General features: G+C 39.6%; 1 protein-coding gene across 2 annotated transcripts in view; it reads right to left on the bottom strand.

The window, feature by feature from the left end:
- PTPN22 (protein tyrosine phosphatase non-receptor type 22) overlaps positions 1 to 18734 on the bottom strand; it is a 59100-nt gene extending 40366 nt beyond the window's left edge. The window contains exons 1-5 of one of the 2 annotated variants that reach the window (XM_061410556.1): positions 17786 to 18734; positions 1265 to 1373; positions 927 to 1003; positions 701 to 796; positions 231 to 269 (exon numbers count right to left, since the gene is read on the bottom strand). In XM_061410556.1, coding sequence (XP_061266540.1) covers positions 231 to 269; positions 701 to 796; positions 927 to 1003; positions 1265 to 1373; positions 17786 to 17872 — 408 coding nt within the window. In that variant the 5' untranslated portion in view covers positions 17873 to 18734. The remainder of the gene's footprint in view (positions 1 to 230; positions 270 to 700; positions 797 to 926; positions 1004 to 1264; positions 1374 to 17785) is intronic. The other variant, XM_061410554.1, reaches the window with a different exon arrangement.
- Positions 18735 to 21476: the final 2742 nt, after the last annotated feature.

Here is a 21476-nt window from a genome sequence, read left to right as displayed (position 1 = left end):
TTGTTGTTTTAAAAAGTATACTTTATTTTTATTTTAAAACACAGGGGAAATGGGCAAAAGAGGTTCTCACGGGTTTAAAAAAAAAGCCTTGAGAATCATTTGGCATTCCCAAACTGAAGACTAGGAAGATGAGCATAAATGTCTACCAAGTCACAGTTAAGGAAAATTCTGCTACCAAGTTTCCCCCTTCGTTTTCTTTTTTCCTTTAGGTTTACTAAACAGCAACTCACCTTTCCCATTTCAAACTCCATGCACGCCATAACAATGATCTAGGGTGATAAAATAGAGACTTAAACACTGATACAGTTAGAAAAGCAGTTAATACATGAGTCCCAGAGTCCAAAAGTGTCGTACTTTTTTTTTGTTTTTTTTTTTTTATAACTGAAAAAGAAATCCTAATAAATTATAAAATGTTGCTCCTACTCTTCTTCTTTGTCCTCACTTCCCTTTTCTCTGTTCAAATCAATAAATTCTTGTTAACAAATGAGACTGTTAGAACGAGAACTTTTGTTTCCCTGAACAATAGTGACTGTGATTTTGACTAAAGTTGCCTGAACACCAAAATTCTAGCAACTGACCCCAAAAAGCAATGATTCTGATACATAGGAAACCTCAGTCCCTTACCCCGCCACCCTATCCCCCACATCTCTAAGAACTAGAGAATATAGTAACAAAAAAAGAAAAGCAACTCTGCACTTACCAGGATGCTGTATTCCCAAATCATCCTCCAGAAGTCCAGGACAGTTGTAGGCAAAGGTCCCTGGGTGGCAATATAAGTCTTGGGTCCATAAACTCCCTAAAGGGAAAGAGAAATTACATGGGGTAACTACAAAAAACATGCTCTTCTTCTTGTCTAGTATTCCTCCACCCCCCACCCCACCCCCATTTTTTTAAGTACCTAGAGAAATACAGAATATTCAATGTACCTTAATGAAGTTGGCATTGATGTAGCTGGAATCCTCATCAGACGTTATCATGCACAGTTCTACTAGGCTATGGTCATCTATAATATAAAAGAAAGACTAATTAAGAGGGTTTGGTCAGAGGGCTTCTGTAAGTCTGAAACTAGCACTGTGAATAGTGGATGCTCATAAGTGATTAAAGAGTGAATGAATGAGTGAATGTTCTTTTGTAGTCATATACAGTACAAACTAATTTGTCAAAGCCATGATCCAGGATTAGGAATAGCAACCAATGGGTAAAAAGAGATAAGATGACTGAATTAGGGAAAAGGTACAAGTTTAAAGGGAGAAATGAAACTTACAGGGCAAAATATCCTTATATCTGTTTTTCTTGATATTCTTGGGCCTCTCAGCCACAGTTGTAGGATAGGTTTTATCTGCCTTATACTTGGAGGATAATCTTTTCAGCGTCTGTAATAAAATCACAATAATTCAATCATCCTAGGGAAAAGAGGCAAGAAGCTATCTCTAGAGAGATTTCCTTCCCCTCTGCCCAAATATTCCACTTTAGCTGTTTTAGCTTCCCTGGTGGCTCAGACTGTAAAGAATCTGCCTGCAGTGCAGGAGACCCAGGTTTGATCTCTGGGTCAGGAAGATCCCCTGGAGAAGGGAATGGCTACCTACTCCAGTATTCTTGCCTGGAGAATCCCATGGACAGAGGAGTCTGGCAGGTTACAGTCCATGGGGTTGTAAAGAGACAGACACAACTGAACAACTAACACACACTCACACATAGTATCCTCTAGGGCTAGTTCCATTCACAAGGGAGCCCAGAGCATAAGGACAACAGGGTTCAGTGACATTTGGAGAAGTGAAAAGATCACACTTAAGGCAACTGAGCTACAAATAGAAAAAACTTAGAGGTGAAACTAGTGAATATTTTTTAAAAAGTAACATCTTCTGAGCACAAATTCTGTGTTCCATCCAAAGAGACAGATAGTAAACGTTTGACTGACTTTCTTTACAGCTATTACAGGACTATTTTAAGTAGAAATGGAGCTTAAGATGAATACCATCTCTCTAGTTAGCAAAATTTCCAAGATTTCAGTCCCCAAAGCAGTCATTCTTTTATATAACCTAAACTTCAAGCCCACCCCTCAACCAAACATGAATCTTTAAATAGTATCACATTTCATTTGTAGACTATGATCTGGGTCAGTCAGAGGGTAGCATAATATGGTTGAAAAAGGCAGTGAAGTGTCTCCTTAAAAGTATCTCCTTATTCTCTGTTTTAAAGATGAGGAAACTGAGGCACAGAGAAATAAGTGCCCCAAGATCACAAAACTACCAAACACAATGTTCAGAATTCTAAACTGAGGTAGCCTAGAACTGGAGTCAGTGCTTAACCTATGTTGTGACCTGTATCCCATGACTAACGGCAGTCACTGGAGATGTGTGGGCATCTGTATTGTTAACCAGCTTTGTGGTTGATTCCAGTGTATATATCCGAGATGGGCACAGTACTGGCTGAATGAAGTTGGGCAAGTTATTTAATCTTTCAGTGTCTCAGTTGCTTTTTAAGTACAGTGGGAGGATATTTGTCTTAGAGTTGTGAGTGAATTAAATGAGTTATCATATGTGCAGTACTGGTACAGAGTACCTGTTTAATAAAGAAAAGGTGTTGTTACTAAAACAATAAATAAAATTATTCTCACTTGCCAATATTATAGTACAGAGTGAAATTTTGGGTCAGAAGAAATGATAGTTCCTCTTTAGCTCCATCTGATGAATCAACTTCACTCCATCTAATGAATCATCTTCATCCCAGATCCCATTATGACTCAAAGAAACTTCATGTAGTAGATCTGAAAACTGTATTGACTGTTACTCAGTTTGAGAAAGACAAGGGAAAAACATCCGTGGTAGCTAATAAATATTTATTGACTTGAACTGCAGAAAATAATTTTCATTATTTACCCACTATTTAATGATGACTTGGTCACGTGAAGATTATTATTTACTTCCTATGGGTCAGATCCCTCAGCATCTTCTCAGTCTTCATTCTCTTTAACTTAACTTCCTTCTTGAAATTTCCTCCTCCTTTTGCCCTTATTAGTCTATATCATTTTGGTTCTCCTCTTTCTTTTCTGACTTCTCTTTCCCTCTTCACATTCTTTCTTAATGCCTGTATGTCTGCTTCTGTCTCTAATTGTTAATTATCCAACATTCCAAAGTTAGGTCCTCAACTCTCTGCTCTTCTCACTAAGTACATTTGCTCAGAAACATCATCATAGAAGACGTACCAATGTTTTTAAAAATGTATCTAAGTGATTCACATTGAATTATAATTCCAACCCCTATTGGATAACTTTCAATTTTTTTCAATGAGATTTGATTACTAATTTCCAGTCCTGAATTTCCAACCACGTTCTAGACATCTCCACTTAGATGTCTCAAACTGAGCACATCCCAAACTAAAATCATCACTGTCCTTACTGTGGAAAAGGCAATGGCACCCCACTCCACTTGCCTGGAAAATCCCATGGATGGAGGAGCCTGGTAGGCTGCAGTCCATGGGGTCTCTGAGAGTCGGACATGACTGAGCGACTTCACTTTCACTTTTCACTTTCATGCATTGGAGAAGGAAATGGCAACCCACTCCAGTATTCTTGCCTGGAGAATCCCAGGGATGGGGGAGCCTGGTGGGCTGCCGTCTATGGGGTCACACAGAGTCGGACACGACTGAAGTGACTTAGCAGCAGCAGCAGCAGCAATCGTACTAAACTATTGCTTTCCTTATCTCTCTCATGCTAAAAACTACTTCAGCTAATCTCTCTTGCTACTAGAAAAAAAGAAAAACTCCTTAGCCGGGTTTTTCTGATTCTCCTCAGTTGGATCCCAAGTTAATTTTCCCATATTCCCTACTGTCCTACAGTTATGAGTCTCCCAAAGATTCATTTCTAGCTTCTTTCAAGATTGTACAAACTGATGTCACTGACAATTATATGTAACATCACTCCTTTAAAACTATGGGTTTCCTTTCCTTTCTCATAAAAATTTATATACCCAGTACTGCTTCTGCTTTTCTCACCCATGATTATGGACTATTTTTTTCCACAGGATAAACTAATAGATAGCAATAAGGAAATAGAAAAAGAAAGTTTCTCATGTGACTGGCAATAAGGGAAAAAAAACTTAAAAAGAAGGAAATCACTATTTTACTTAATTGTTTATATTTCATGTAGAGTTTTCACATAATTAGGATGTATATCTATCTGTAGGAGTTTACTTAAGGACACTAATAACTAAGTCATTTTTTAAAAATGGGTGAGAAAGGGAGAATCTAAAATAAAGGAATGATGACACAGAGAGACAGAGATAAGAAAGGTAGGTGAAAATAAAAATTTGTTCCAACAAATCATCCAAATTCATCATTAGATTTCAAAATTAGCTCAGGGTAACTTAATAGCTGAGTCTGCAAGGAGAGGGAAAAAGTTGGGGTCATGAGAGATTTGTTAGCTGGGACTTCATTATACAACAAATTATCAAATATCTTGAATCTAATTAAACTGATTCCAAATAATAAATAGATCATTAATCATTATAACAACTCAAAGTATAGAAGAGAATGCTTTTTCCAAATAACAATGACAAATGGAACAGACAACTGTCTGCTTATCTGCTGGACCACAAATGCCAGCATGTATTGTTTTAATGACCATTTTTTTCTGTTTCTAGAGTTAAATCAGACACAGGCAACCTATATAAAAGCAGATATATAGTCACTTGTTAAATCCTAGTTTCTTACCGTGGTTTGAATTCTTGTGGGTTTTCAGAATTGAATTTAGGAAGAGAGATGCTGAAATTATCTTTATGTAGCATATTTTTACACCAAAATGGATGAAAGCGGACTAGTTTCAGAATTTAAGGATGTAACACAAATACATGAAAGACCGTAAAATATTTCCAACTTATGCCAATATCCAAGTTATACCAATTTTCAGCTCTCTCTGATCTTGTGCACCTTTATAATGATAATTTTCAACTAGCCATTGATTCTAGGGCTGCTGAAAAGATGTCAAATCCCAGAGAAGCTCATTCTAAAACTCTCCAGAACAGTTTATACTGTTATACTGTTTTTGTTTGTCTTGCTTTGCTTACTTGTGGAATGCTTTCCAGGGAGAATGCCATAGCCAAAGTTCTTTTTGAAAGGTATGCCTGAATTAATTTGGCAAAATTTCACAGATAAAAGTTTTATATGTGTGTAATGTATTATTGTTTAGCTGTCTTGACTGCCACCTTCAACAATGGGAGAGAATGGATTTTTTTAATTAATTAATTTTTTATTGAAGGATAATTGCTTTACAGAATTTTGCTGTTTTCTGTCAAACCTCAGCATGAATCAGCCATAGGTGTACATATATCCTCTCCCTTTTGAACCTCCCTCCCATCTCCTACCACATCCCACCCTTCTAGATTGATACAAAGCCCCTGTTTGAGTTTCCTGAGTTTCCATACAGCAAATTCCTATTGGCTATCTATTTTACATATGGTAATATAAGTTTCCATGTCACTCTTTCCATACATCTCACCCTCTCCTCCCCTCTCCCCATGTCCATAAGTCTGTTCTCTGTCTGTTTCTCTATTGTTGGCCTGTAGATAAATTCTTCAGTACCATTTTTCTAGATTTCATATATATGCATTAGAATATGATATTTATCTTTCTCTTTCTGACTCACTTCACTCTGTATAATAGGTTCTAGGTTCATCCAGCTCATCAGAGCTGACTCAGAGGCATTCCTTTTCATGGCTGAGTAATATTCCATTGTGTATATGTACCACAACTTCTTTATCCATTCATCTGTTGATGGACATCTAGGTTGCTTGCATGTTCTAGCTATTGTAAATAGTGCTGCAATGAACAATAGGATACATGTGTCTCTTTCAATTTTGGTTTCCTCAGGGTATATGCGTAGGAGTGGGATTGCTGTGTCATATGGTGGTTTTATTCCTAGTTTTTTAAGGAATCTCCATACCGTCTTCCATAGTGACTGTATCACTTTACATTCCCAACAACAGTGCAAGAGCGTTCCCTTTTCTCCTCACCCTCTCCAGCATTTATTGTTTGTAGACTTTTTGATGATGCCATTCTGACTGGTGTAAGGTGACATCTCATAGTAGTTTTGATTTCTATTTCTCTAATAATGAGTGATGTTGAGCACCTTTTCATGTGTTTATTAGCCATCCATATGTCTCCTTTGGAGAACTGTCTGTTTAGGTCTTTTTCCCACTTTTTGATTGGGTTGTTTGTCTGACGATGAGTTATATGAGCTGCTTGTCTATTTTGGAAATTAATCCTTTGTCAGTTGTTTCATTTGCTATTATTTTCTTCCATTTTGAGGGCTGTCTTTTCACTTTGCTTATAGTTTCCTTTGCTGTGCAAAAGCTTTTCAGTTTAATCAGGTCCCACTTGTTTACTTTTGTTTTTATTTCCATTACTCTAGGAGGTGGGTCATAGAGGATCTTGCTTTGATTTATGTCGTCGAGTGTTCTGCCTATGTTTTCCTCTAAGAGAATGGATTTTTATTTCCTACTCTGTTCTTTCTCCCAGAGTTATCTGGCTGGATGACAAATGCAGACATTCTTTTAGCAAAACATCACATAGGAAATGCCTGTAGAACTGTTAATTTGGAAAGTGTGAAAGATTTTTTTTTTTTCAGATGTCTTACCTAAAGGTCAGATTACTGTGAAGGTCTTTTTCTCACTCCCCTTCTCTCTCTGCTAGACCCTCAGGGCTCCAACACCCAACCAGGGAATAAAGCAGAGCCAACTCAGGACAGAGAACTAGTAAACCTCACAAGAATAAGAGAAAATCTGAAGGTTGGAAGGAAAAGAGTATAAAAGAGAAAGCAGAGCCATGAGGGTGGGTTGGGTTGGGGGAGAAAAGAGAGGTTGAAGGGAGAAAGTATTTCTCTACCAACCGCAAAGTGGATATGAGTTCCCTAAAGGCAGCACCAATGAGAGAAATCAGGGAATGAAGAAAAGCTGCTGAGAGAATAGAGAAAAGGGGCCTCCTGAGTCCTGATCATTTGTAATGTATGAGAAACGATTCTGTGCATATGCTTGATAAGCTAAAAGTATGCTGATTTGGTTTGTGGACTATACCCCTTTTCTTTCTTTCTTTTTTTTTTCGGAATTTTTTAATATTTATTTTTATTTATTTATTTGGCTGTGCTGGGTCTTAGTTGCCACATGCAGGATTTTCCATCTTCGTTGCACTATGCAGGATCTTTAGTTGGGGCATTTGAACTCTCAGTTGTGGCATGTGGGATCTAGTTCCCCGACCAGGGATAGAACCTAGGCCCTCTGCATTGGGAGCACGGAGTCTTAGCCTCTGGACCACCAGGAAAGCACCCCCATTTCAAGACAGGAAAACAGAACTGAGGTTCTGGCTATGAAATTGTGGAAATCAGGACTGAATCTATTGCATGCTCTTTTTCACTGACTAGAAAAGCAATTGCTAGTAAATGAATCAACATCACTCTCAAAAGAGAACAGGAAGAAAGAAGAAAGCACAAGACCGCATTTGGTGTTCGCACTCTCTGCCTTGGAGGACTACACTATTGTATAGAAAACAGAGCATAAGTTACATCTGGGTGTGGGGAAAAATCAACCTTGGCCCTCCTGAGCTAGGCAGAAGAGGGGACTCAAAGTTGAAGTGTCTTAAGGTAGTTCTTCATCGCCTTACAATATTACAGTATTGTAATATTACAGTTTTATCTATTCCAAGTCTCCAACAGGATAGAGACAGCATGAATGCAAAGGAATGGAATTAGGAGTTCAGGCCTTTATGTCCAGCAAACAAGGCTACCACTAGCAGGAATGGGGAACAAGACTGAACTGGCCCTGAGTGTGCACGCAATCATCTTCAACTAGACAGGCAAGCTTACGGGGATTGTGTTGCCACACATTGGTCAGGTAAGTGAGCAAGTGGGAAAGCAGTAGCTAAACTTGGGTGAGTAAACAAAGAGTTTCAAATTTAGATCAATAAAATGTAAGGATATGGCAAAAAGAAATGGATTTAAATGTATTTTAAATGTCCAGTGAATAACTTTAAACATGGGACTGGATGGTCCTACATGGGACTGGAGGCTGAAGATGGAACTGGAATAAACGAGCTTTACGGATAATATGATATATTTATTCTAGTGGAAGCACTAAAAAAATCTGCACCTTAATGGGTACAATGGAGTAGGAAATGGCAACTGACTCCATGATTCTTGCCTGGAAAATTCCACGGAGAGAGGAGCCTGGCGGGCTAAAGTCCATAGTGTTGCAGACAGTCAGACACAACTGAGGGACTGAGCATAATGGGTACAAAAGTCAGGAAATGCTGATAAGTTTGTTCAAGTGATAGGCCAATTCCCATAAATGAGTCATTTCAACCCAACAGATGTTTGTGCACTTGCTATGCAGGAGGTACTGTGTTCATAACTGCTTGGCTAGTATTGTTATAAATAAATACAGAACTAGGATGTATCTATATCTTCTCTATAGAGCTAAGATGTATCCAGGTCTTCTCTGGTCTGTCTATGTTAAAGTCTTCACAAGTTGCTACAACACCAACCTGACTTCTAGTGCATTATAAACCGACATTAGCACTTGACCTTCAGGACTGGATATCTTCTTTCTATTAGGGTTCATTGAATGCTTCATATTTAATAAATGTCTTTGTATTAATAAATTCCGTATTTACCTTTTCTACAAAAGCACCTCATATCCAGGAAGCATAAAATTCTTTTTTTTGCTTTTTATTGTTTAAATGGAACCCAACAACACTAAAAGAAAAATTTTAATATAGATTTTTTAAAGTAAAAAGTAACACATATGAATTGCAGAAATTTTTAGAATATACAGAACCCATAAAAAGATGATTAAAAATCACCTTATCTATAACCCTCAGAGTTAATTATTCTTAATATTTTGAAATATTACATTCCAGCCTTTTATTCACGTGTGTAATGAAGATGGGCTCATACTGCACATAGGGTTTTATAACTTTCTCTCTTTACTTAACAGTTTGCATTCTTCTACATTATCTGTGGGCCTCCCTGGTGGCTTAAACATTACAGAATCCACCTGCAGACCCTTCTATTGTATGAGATGCAACATAAGTTACTTAACCCATTCCTTTATACTCTTGGACATTTAAGTTGCTTTCAATCTTCCTAAACAATCCAACAATATTACAATAGGTGGCCAGAATCAATATAAATATCTTTCATTATTTCCTTCACATGAATTCTTAGGAGTGCTCAACGAATTTGCCTGTTTTGAAGGCTTTTTATCCATATTACAAAATATACATCAGAACCAGTATACAAATTTTGCCTCCAGAAAGTTATAACAGCAATGTTTGAGATCAATATACCAGCCATGTAGAAGCCTGCATAATTCTAAATGCTGACCAACATAAAGATTATGATGTTTTAAGTATAGATGCATTTGGTAGGTAAAGTGTTATTAGTTGTATTTTATGTTATTTGAATTTCCCTTTACAGTTTCCTCTCTCCAAAACAGTTTTTAGAAGGAAGAAAATACGCTGTAATCGCATCACCCTACCTGTATGAAACTGTGTTCCTGTTTCTGTATTCACATCCAGTCTTTGAACAAATACGTATAGACATCCAACAAACTCATATATGCATATTTAGCACACTTGCCATTCTCTAAACTCACTTTTTCCACATGATCATACTTTTTTTTTTAACACGTGCTTTTTAAATCAAGATGCCTTGACTACCTCCAATATAGAAAAGAAAAAAGCATCTAAGGAGTTTTAACCATAAAGGAATGCATCAAATTGACCAGCATGAAACATATAACCAAGCCTTAACCCATATTTAACACAATGGCTGAAAAGCACATGTAATAAAACCACAGTTGGTTGTAGTAGTTGACCAAAGTGAATACCTATTCCCCTGTAAATTATCATTGATCGGATTTAAAAAATGCATTAAAGGAAGAGGATAATCTTCATTAAGTTAAGAAGAAGGAAAATAAAGTCATTAGTGTCCAGAAAAAAGTGGTGAACACTATCCTGAGGGCTCAAACAAAGAGATGAAGACATTGTATACCATCACAGTTGAGGTCACTAAAATCACCATGCTTATCAAGCAGCTTTCTTACTATCATTGGCTTCTCATGTAAGTTTCTCCCCAAATTCAGAGACTGTGGTGGCCAGTCAATGCAAAGTTCTATTCTGACAATAATTTTTCTCCACCCAAAATTACTAAATTGGCATTCTTATTTTTGGTGAATTTCATATGTATTTGCCTGATTCTGATCATCTCTCAGTGTACTGACAAAATTGATTTTTTAGACCAACAAAGCTAAAGTCAAGACACTGAATTATGGTGACTCAAAATAGTTAATACTACCCTAAGTGACTATTTGGTCTCTCTCAGTGCACTCTCGGAGAAGGCAATGGCAACCCACTCCAGTACTCTTGCCTGGAAAATCCCATGGATGGAGGAGCCTGGTAGGCTGCAGTCCATGGGGTCGCTTAAGAGTCAGGCACAACTGAGCAACTTCACTTTCACTTTTCACTTTCATGCTTGGAGAAGGAAATGGCAACCCACTCCAGTATTCTAGCCTGGAGAATCCCAGGGACAGAAGAGCCTAGTGGGCTGCCGTCTATGGGGTCGCACAGAGTTCAGACACGACTGAAGTGACTTAGCAGCAGCAGCTAAGATCACTCTGTGATCACAGCAGTAATTGCATATATTAAACCTTGGCAGAATTCATAAAAATGGGACTTCAGTGGTCTAGTGGTTAAGACTGTGCTTCTACTGCAGGGGGCATGGGTTTGATCCCTTGTCAGGGAAGCTCTGCCTGCCACACAGTATGGTGTAAAAAAATGCTTTTAAAAAGAATTCATAAAAATGATTAGAAAAAACTAAGACCCATCTACATGCAACTAAATGAATTTTAGAAATACAATGTAGAATGAAAAAGGAAAATATTTAAAATGTATACATGACATTTTATTTACATAGAATTCAAAAACAGGTAAAATTAATCTCTATTGCTTAGTGATATATGGCCTTGAAGCTATGTAAAACAAAGGAAAAAATAATATTGTGATAGTGTTTACCTCTAGTCAGGTGGAAGTTGAGAGGAGCTATGATCTGGAAGGACACCTAAAGGATTTCTGGGGTGTGGCAATGTTCTGTTTCTTGATCTGAGTGGTACTTATATAGATACCTGCTTTATTACTAATTGTTAAATTGTATGTGTGTGTTTAAAGCACTTTTCTGTGTGTATGTTATATTCTACAGTTCTCTTAAGAAGTTGAGTGTTGTGCCATGCTAAGTCGCTTCAGTCATGTCCAACCCACCAGGCTCCTCTGTCCGTGGGATTCTCTAGGCAAGAATACTGGAGTGGGTTGCCATGCCCTCCTCCAGGGGATCTTCCTGACCCAGGGATCGAACCTGCGTCTCTTGTGTCTCCTGCTTTGGCAGGCAGGTTCTTTACCACTAGCTCCACCTGGGAAGATGGATGGATAAACAGGAGTGGGGAGATGTGGTGGAGACCAAGAGCACAAACTCAAAAGTTAAATAATTTTATTTCAAATCTGAGTTCTACAACTTATGATCTCCATGACATTAGGTAAGTTGTTTGATTTCTCTGACCCTCAGTGTCTACCACGTAGCAAATACTATTCTAGTTATTGAGGATATCAATATAAGCAGAAGTAAATCTGAGCCTTGCCTTTGTGGAGCTTCAGTCTGATGGGAAAGCAGACATTAATCAAATAACAACACAAATGAATGTATAATTGGAACTGTGATAAATGCTATGAACACTTTACTAAAGCTGGGGACTGGGGAGAAACTTTTAAAAAATGACAGATGGTGCTGAGGGCTTATTTGATTTATTTAGGGAGGTCAAAGAAGGCTTCTCTGAGAAAGTGACCACCAAATTGATATCTGAAGAATTATGAAGTGTTAAGTAGGTAAAAGAGGAGAGTGAAGGAATATTCAAAGCAGAGGTAACAGCATGTGTACAAAGTTCTGTGGCAGAGGAGACATAACAAGGACAAGAAACTGAGCATGCTGTAAAAAGCTGGAGAACTCGGCAGTGGGTCCCTGTGGGACTTTATTAGCGTTCATTACAAATGGCTCTTTGGGAATTAAATAAGGCTCTGTTCTTGAAGCACTCAAGCAGAGAATCTGGAACATGATTCAGTGGGTTAGCTATTATGGAAAATACACAAACAGTAAGTTTATGTGAGGAAATGCAGATTGAAAATAGTGATGAAAAGTTTTCAGGCTTGGAAATCAAATTAAAGTAACATAACAAAGTACTGTTTTATACTAATTACATTTAAAAACTAAAACATGATTTTACTTGATGTAGTTTAAGTATAGAGGCTAAGAGGACTTGGAATCAAACATATCAGAGTTCCAAATCCTGGTTTTACTATTTCAAGGATAAGATGAAGATAATTATTTCCTCTTGGGGTTGTTGTAGTGATTAAGATCATATATGGTAAACCACTTTGATAGCCTAGCATATGATAAGCAGTCAAAAAATTTATCTATTACTGTCTTTTTTAGATATTAAATGAGACTAGTTCATGAGTCGCTAAGTCATGTCTGACTCTTCCCAACCTCGTGGACTGTAGCCCACCAGGCTTCTGTGTCCATGGGAATTCCCAGGCAAGAATCCTGGAATGGGTTGCCATTTCCTTCTCTAGGGAATCTTCCTGACCCAGGGATCAAACCCTGGGCTCCTGTATTGCATGCAGTTTCCTGCATTGCAGGCTGATTCTTTACCTACTGAGCTACCCGGGAAGTGCTGGTGCTAGAGAATATGATCAATTCAGATACTGTAAGTTAAAAAAAACTCTCTTGGAAATACATTTGGCAAAACTTTACCAATTAAATGCTAATACTCTTTGGTCCAGTAATAACACTTTTGGGCATCTAGCTCCAGGATATAATCCAAACAAAGGGAAAACCACAAGGACACCTATTGCAGTGTTATCAATAATCATGAAAAATGAGAAATAACCTCACTTCCAACCACAGAAAAATAAATTATTTGGGTGCCTACTCATGTCAGGCATTTTATATATTTATTCTTTTCACATAAATTTTTCACAGTGAATATTATTTTTGTTACCACTTCTTTTTTTTTTTTTGGCAGGGAGGCCGTGTCTGTTCTTAGTTGCAGCATGTGTGATCTCTCCGTTGAGGTATGTGGGCTTATGGAGGAGGAAATGGCAACCCATTCCAATATTCTTCCCTGGAAAATCCCATGGACAGAGAACCCTGGTGGGCTACAGTCCATGGGGTCACAAAGAGTCAGATACGACTTAGTGTCTGATCATACATACAGGCTTAGTTGCCACGAAGTATGTGGGATCTTAGTTCCCCAATCAGGGATGGAACCTCTGTCCGCTGGATTGGAAGGCAGATTCTTAATCACTGGACCACCAGGGAAGTCTAGTTACCACTTAGGTTCTTTGTTCAAGGTCACATAACTAATAATAGGCAGAATGCAAACTTAAACCCAGACTTATATGACTCCAAAGTTGTTACAAGAACAGCAAGACTGCCTTAACTCAAAAGTAAATTCCACCACTTACTAGCTATGTGACCCGGAGCAAGTCAGATAACCTCTCTGGGTCTCGGTTTCCTCATCCATAAAATGAAAATAATAACAGTGCCTTCTTCAATAGATTTAAATGAGTTGACATATAAAAGTGTTTAGAACAGTTTCCGTAAGAGGTATAAAAGTATTAGCTATTACTTTATTATATTTTCAATATATTATCCTGCATCAAAAGTCATTAATATAGATTTTAATCAATATGATAATTTTGTTGCAGTAAATGAAAATATGAGAATATAAAATAATAGCTATGCTTATAATTACAATGATATGAAAAGCATCCTATGAATGGAGAAAAACTAGAATTTTTATACCCCCTAAAATTTTATTTGTTGGGATGTGGGTACTATGGTGATTTTCTTTTAACTTGTAATAGCATTGTTTTATAAAAATGACAATAAAAGTTTTATTCTTTTTAAGTATCTTTAAGATTTTCAATAGTATGATTACATACTGCTATTTCTGCCATATAGAAACTATGCCAACTAGGGACTTACCTTTAGTCTAGGTTCTATGAGGGACTCGGTTATTGGCTGAAGCAAGATATTGCATAAGGATTAATTTCACAGACTCTGATATGACAGATCCAGGTTAAATTTCATGTCTATGGTTGAGCAGCTGAGTGAACTTAAGCCAATTATTTAACTTCTTAGAGCCACATTCTCCTTATCAGTAAGTCAGAGATCAGAACAACCTCATAGGTTTTTTTTTAATGAGTAATAAATAAGATAATGGATGTGATGTTTCCTTGACATCCCACCAAGACCAGCACAATTATAATTAAATATTTAATAGAGTAATTAGTTGTTTAATATCTGCCTCTCTAAGACATCTCTAATGTCTTAAAAAGATAAGCTCCACTAAAGCATGAAGTATCACAGAACCAGTATCCAGCACAATGCTTTGCACGTAGTAAGCACTCAATAAATATTTGAATGAAGGCATGAGAACCTTATAGGAGTGGTTAGTGATAGTTTCAACTACAGAATTATTATTAAGAGACTTCCCTGATGGTCCAGAGGTTAAGAATGCCAATGCAGGGGACACAGGTTTAATCCCTGGTCTGGGAAGATTCCACATGCCATGGGGCAACCAAACCCATGTGCTACAACTATTGAAGCTCACATGCTCTAGAGCCCTCGAGCCACAACCACTGAGCCCACATGCTGCAACTACTGAAGCTGTGTGCCCTAGAGTCCATGCTCCACAACAAGAGAAGCCGCCTCGATGAGAAGCCAGAGAGCTGCAACTAGAGTAGCCCCCGCTTGCTGCAACTAGAGAAAGCCTGAGTGCATCAGTGAAGACCCAGTGCAGCCAAAAATAATAATAAATAAAAGATAAATAAAAATTTTAGACAACAACAAAATAGGAGGATTATTGAGTTTAGCCTTAGCTTGGGAAAAAGACCTTGGCACGAGAAAAAGACCAAAGCAGCCCAGTACCGGCTCTAGCTGTCATAGCAGCGCTTTGTGCGCTGCACAAAGATACTTGACCAAGGGGGAAGTGGGGACTGATAGCTAAGCCATGAACCCAGTGGGGGCAGGGTGTACAGAGTATCTACCTGGAAGTAGAGATATCTTTCGATAATTCCTGCAGAAGTGAAGTGAAGTCGTTAAGTCGTGTCCAACTCTGCGACCCCATGAACTGTAGCCTACCAGACTCCTCCGTCCATGGGATTTTCCATGCAAGAGTACTGGAGTGGGTTGCTATTTACTTCTCCAGGGGATCTTCCCAACCCAGGGATTGAACCCGGGTCTCCCTCATTGTAGGCAGACGCTCTACCGTCTGAGCCACCAGGGAAGTTAATTCCCACAGAGACACTCCTATTTAGGCCAGCAGTGGCCATGTGTCACAGAATCAGCCCTCAAATTTCAGAAACATCAAATCCTGGGAGAATATATTCAGAGCTGAAGATGGAATGGGGACATGACCAGGTGGAAAGCCTTCCTATTGAAGAGCAGTATTTACCTTGTCCCAGCCAGCATCCTGGCCCCATTCACCACCCCCCACCTCCCCCCAAGCTACTCTTTCTGGTATCTCAGCTGAACATTTAGGTGGGGCTGAAGGAAAAACTCTGTTTTTCCACTGGAGGACATGAGTCAGTGAACAGTGAGGTTCCACTTAATCACCACCCAAAAACAAGGTTCTTAAAATTAGGAGCTAGAAAAGCAAGGAAGTGATTAATATAAAAGTCAGGAGAGTGATTATTCCTTGGGCAGGGCAGGGTAGGGTGGGTGTGGGGGCGAGGGTGGGGGCGAGGGACCTGATGAGGAAGGGACACATAGGGGCTGACAATGTTCTGTTCTTTGACCTGGTGGTAGTTACTTTACAATTATACTTGGGTTTTATGTAGTTTTCTAAATGTGTATTATCACAATTTTAAACAGCTGGAAAAAACACAAACTATAAAAGGTTTTTAAGCAGGGAAAAAAAAATAACCAGATCACTTGGTGGTATTAAAAGATCACTTGAGTGTCAAACGGAAAATTGATTGAAGGGAGGGCAAGGCTAGAGCAGAGAAAACAGGAGGTGAGGTAGCTGCTATAATTTGGTGAGAGGTTATAATGACTGAGCTAAGAAGAGGTAAAATGTCAGAGAGGTAGTCTATATTACTTTCTAAAACATAACCAAAATAAAACAGAGGCTGCCCCTGCCCCTTCAGCTCGCTTCTTACCTCTCTGTATTGGAGATATTTGGCTCAGGAGTTCTAGCCCAGGGCCAGGTACATGTTTAAGACACATGGGCCAGGCTTTCTACCTCCCCTCCCTCCCTGCTAATTCTACTAGAGGGACTCAGACTCTTTGGCCAGTGGGAACTAGAGTGTCATTTTTTATGACACCACGGTATTATCGAAGTTGAGCTGACACAAGGGTTTCTATCATAATATGAGATCACATCATAATATCTAATCACTCGAGAATCTGCAGAGTGTTTTCACATCTTACTATCTGGTCGGGAAGATCCCTTGGAGGAGAGCATGGCAACCCACTCCAGTATTCTTGGCTGGAGAATCCCATGGTCAGAGAAACCTGGTGGGTTATAGTACATAGGGTCACACAGAGTCGGACACGACTGAAACAACTTAGCACAAACACATCAGAATGTTAGCTCCGTGAGGGCAAAGGTTTTCTGTTCACTGCTATCTCCTCGGTGCCTGGAACTAAACTTGATACATAGCATGTGCTCAATAAATTTACTGAATGAATAGTCACATTTAAGTATTAGTATTGATCTTTAGTCATCACAATAATCTTGTGCAGAGAGGTAGGACATAAATTATTATCTCCGTTTCAGAACTCAGAAAACAGAGACTCAGTGAGATTAAGGAACATGCCAAGTAGTAAAAAATTCTCTTATTTTTTCAGTATCCTCACAACTGCAAAGGTAAGGTTTGAAGTTCTTACAGAGCCGAAACATCAGCTGGAGCTATTCCAAAACACATAATAAGTACTCTCAGACATCCTATGTCATCTGAAGTGCTGGGTTATAAGATGAATGAGGCTGACCCAGTTGCCACTGCATCAGTAAGCACCGTTCTGCTGGAGGAAATACAGTGTCCCTCTAGGTAACCAAACCTTAGGCTACCTTGTGCCTACGTTTCTCTCCATCTCCCTCACCTTTCTTTACTCTCCATCCTGGCCATTCCACCCCTCCAAGCAAAAGAAGATTAAGGAAAACCCCGTTACTGTAAAAGCACATGTTCTTATATTTTTTCTTCATTAAAAAAAGCAAAAATGAATATGGCAGAAAGTAGTTAGGGTGCTCTTCAAGAGTTTTTGTCATCCAAATGGAACCCACTGAAGGGCTCCATAAAAGCATAATGCTCCATGAAAAGTTAGTCTTGGTTTCTTTCCTCTTGACATTAATTAAAATTAGCTCTTTGAAGCATAAACCCAACTCAGATACCTGGGAACTCCAGATGTTCAATTAATATCATATTTATGCAACTGGAATTATGTATGTCATCTATAGGAGTCCTAGTCAAAGTCTAAGAACTAGCAAGGAAAATTTTTAAAACTGTATTTTGGAGAAAATAACTAGAATACACACAAACCACTTAGAGAAATCAAACTTTTAGGTTGCCTTCTTCCCCTGAAAGTTCTGAAATTCACTTTATCCGAAGAACAACTTGATCTATGAGAGTTGAACCACTATCAAACAGTCTATGTAACTGGTCTGAGAGTGTCACACATAGAACTTACCAGAAATTCATTAGCAAACTCCTCTTTGTTACTCTTCCTGTGTTGTGCCTCATCCAAGAACTTCTGCAGAATTTCTCTTTGGTCCATGCTGCAGGGAGAGAGAGACAGTCTACGAGTGGGTTAAGGGAGGGCATGTCAGATGTGTGTCATGGCCGAGACAGCACTGAGAAGCCACTGAAGCCGCTTGAGCAGAGCATGTTGAAGGCTGTGGTTTACTGACTTCATCACAAGCCCTAGAGGAAATTAGTATGTAACCAGCCTCTGTGGTCACACAACAAAGCCAGCACCCTCACTCCTGGGCCCTAGCGCCTCCCTTCTCAAGAAAGCAACCTGGTTGCAGTTCAAGTTTTTAACAAAGAAGAGGGTAGCTAGAACACAACGTATGTGTGGTATGCTTATCTCTGAGACTACTCCATTCCATTGCCTGTGAGCAAACTTCATCATTTTTCTTGCTTCCTAGAGAAAAGGCAGAATTACAGGTTTCCTGGATGGTTTCTGCCACCTTTCATTTCCCCAGTGAGCACAAAAACCCTGTTGACACCTTCTATTTCCTCCTGTCCCAAAAGAACTCCGTAAAAGTTCTTGTGGGCCCAGAAGAGGAGACAGTTTGGAGACACTGTTCGGAGTTAAGACACCTTCTAAAGCTTTCTTGTCAGTGTGATCAGTGGCAATGTCTGTCCATCAGAGAAGGCATTTTTGTTGAATTTTTGCTTCTGCCATATAGAGCTAACTCCCTTTCAGATGAAGCAAAGTCAGCTGCTTCTGAGAGTCTGTGTCTCTCCCAGGGCTGGGGAAGTGCTCACCTCCAGTAAGGGAAGTGCAGCTGATTTCAGGACCCCCACCCCCACCTTCCAGCACTTTCTGAGCTTCATTTGGTTTCTAGATATAAAGACTAAGAGCCCTGGTCTACATGGGATCCACGAGCACAGTGGCCCTGTAAAGAGGACCTGACCAGGAAGTTGGCACAAAATCCCCTGTATTAATGCTAGTAAAATATGAGGGAGCAGAAAGAGAGTAACCAGGCTAGAATACTGGAGAGGGTTGCCACATCCTCCTCCAGCAGATCTTCCTGACCCAGGGATCAAACCCAGGTCTCCTACATCTCCTTCAGTGGCAGGTGGGTTCTTTACCACTAGTGCCACTTGGGAAGTCCCAGTAAAATATGAAGGAACAGAAAAAAGAGTCAAATCAACCACTTTGCTGATAACAATACACCTTTTAGGGCAGAAAGCCTGAAGAACTATTTCTAGAGAAGATATTTATACTCTGCAACCAAAGCCTGGAGAAAAGCCATTGTTTCTGGAAGCCACACTGTTCATGTAGGGTTTGGGCCCTGATAGGTAGGCTGTTCTAGAAAAAGCTCCCATGTATCAGCTTACATGAGTTCTCTCCTCAATGGGTACAAGCCTACCCAAGCATGTCTCATTTGGTGTGATAATGAACCAAAAATCAGTATAACATCTCTATTTGAGGACAGAAGATCAGTAAATAAGATGTTAACAAAATGAGTCTGAAATAATCATGAAGAAAATTTGGAAATGTGCTGTTAAAACTTCCTCTATTTGCTATTAGCAATCCTTTCTGTTTTGCAACATTATTCAAACTTTCTTTAGGAAATGATTCTGAACACTATTCGGCTGCATCTACTTTGCTGCTGCTGAGTCACTTCAGTCGTGTCCGACTCTGTGCGACCCCATAGACGGCAGCCCACCAGGCTCCCCCGTCCCTGGGATTCTCCAGGCAAGAACACTGGAGTGGGTTGCCATTTCCTTCTCCAATGCATGAAAGTGAAAGTGAAGTTGCTCAGTCGTGTCTGACCCTCAGCGACCCCATGGACTGCAGCCTACCAGGCTCCTCCGTCCATGGGATTTTCCAGGCAACCGTACTGGAGTGGGGTGCCATTGCCTTCTCCAGCATCTACTTTATTGAGCCTTATAACAGGGAAGGAAAGGTCACTGAGGTATCTTGCTTACAGGCAGTGTGAAGTCAATGAAGAATTTCAATTTAGATCCACCTAATAAAATGAACCATATTTTCAACACTTGTTGAGAGCAGAATGTCGGGAGAGTGTGTAATTTCCTCAGTTCTGTCTCACCGCAACAAAGATTTCAAACAGTGGACCAGTGTTACAGCTCTACAGCTCAGTTTTATTTATTCCATAAACAAAGGATAGTACAGCCTCAAGGCCTCAATCCCTCTTGGCTTCCTCTTTTTATATGTTTTGTCTCCTCCCTGCTGAGCCTGCCCTATGCAAATTAGGGCTAGCCAGGAAGGAGGCATTTTTGTTTCACCTGAGGTTCTCAGTCCAGTCCATGGATTTTCTTTTGTTCCGTTTCTGCGAGCTTTTTCCTTTTTTTGTTGTTTAGCCATCACCATTTTAGACTCCTCTTTCCTATTCTAACTATGGAGCAGGAGTTCGGTTCAGTTCAGTCGCTCAGTCGTGTCCGACTCTTTGCGACCCCATGAATCGCAGCACACCAGCCCTCCCTGTCCATCACCGACTCCCGGAGTTTACTCAAACTCATGTCCATTGAGTTGGTGACGCCATCCTCTGTCGTCCCCTTTTCTTCCTGCCCCTAATCCTTCCCAGCATCAGAGTCTTTACAATGAGTCAACTCTTCGCATCCAAGAGTAATAGTTCTCAAATTATTCCCCTCTAGCATTAAATTTAGAATTTCTTGCTGCTCTAGATAATACAATTTAATTTGGCTTTTTAAAAACAAAAATATGGGGAAATTTATTTTTTTATTGGTTGCACTAGGTCTTCATTGCTACTCGCAGGCTTTGTCTCATAGCAGCAAGTGGGGTTTAGTCTTCCTTGTGGGGCACAGGCTTCTCATGGCAGTGGCTTCTCTTCCTGCAGAGCCCAGGCTCTAGGTGCACAGGCTCTAGTAGTTGCAGCACTTGGACTCAGTAATTGTAGCACACAGGCTTAACTGCTCCAGGGCATGCAGAATCTTCCCAGGCCAGGGATAGAACCCATGCCCCCTGCATTGACAGCCAGATTCTTATCCACTATACGCTAGGGAAGTCTGGGGAAATCTTAAAGACAAAATTTCAAGTTCACCGTGACTACAACCATGTGAAAGTACACGCATGGCTAAATGAAGACTAAAAGATGAAAAAAGAATCAAGTGATTAAGTGTTGGGATTAAGGATGGTTTTCGAAGTTCTTTTAAAACTATCATACCATTTTTTAAATTAGAAAAAAGCCCTGCAAAAATCCATTAATCTGTTCAAAAAATTTATTGAGTTTCCACTGAATGCTAAGTATTGGACTATATTAAGGGCTGCATATGGAGAAGGCAGTGGCACCCCACTCCAGTACTCTTGCTTGGATAATCCCATGGATGGAGGAGCCTGGTAGGCTGCAGTCCATGGGGTCGCTTAGGGTAGGACACGACTGAGCAACTTCACTTTCACTTTTCACTTTCATGCATTGGAGAAGGAAATGGCAACCCACTCCAGTGTTCTTGCCTGGAGAATCCCAGGGACGGGGGAATGTGGTGGGCTGCCCTCTGTGGGGTCACACAGAGCCAGACACGACTGAAGCGACTTAGCAGCAGCAGCAGCAAGGGCTGCATATACAATAGTGAGCGAGCCAGAACATGATGAAAAACACTCTTAACCAGTTCATAAAGCATCTCAGAACTAAAGATATAGATTTAATTACTGATAAAAATTATAATAT

The sequence above is a fragment of the Bos javanicus genome, chromosome 3 (genome assembly GCF_032452875.1).
Source record: "Bos javanicus breed banteng chromosome 3, ARS-OSU_banteng_1.0, whole genome shotgun sequence".
Classification (NCBI taxonomy): Eukaryota; Metazoa; Chordata; class Mammalia; order Artiodactyla; family Bovidae; genus Bos; species Bos javanicus.
This window is presented reverse-complemented; position numbering and strand designations above follow the sequence as displayed.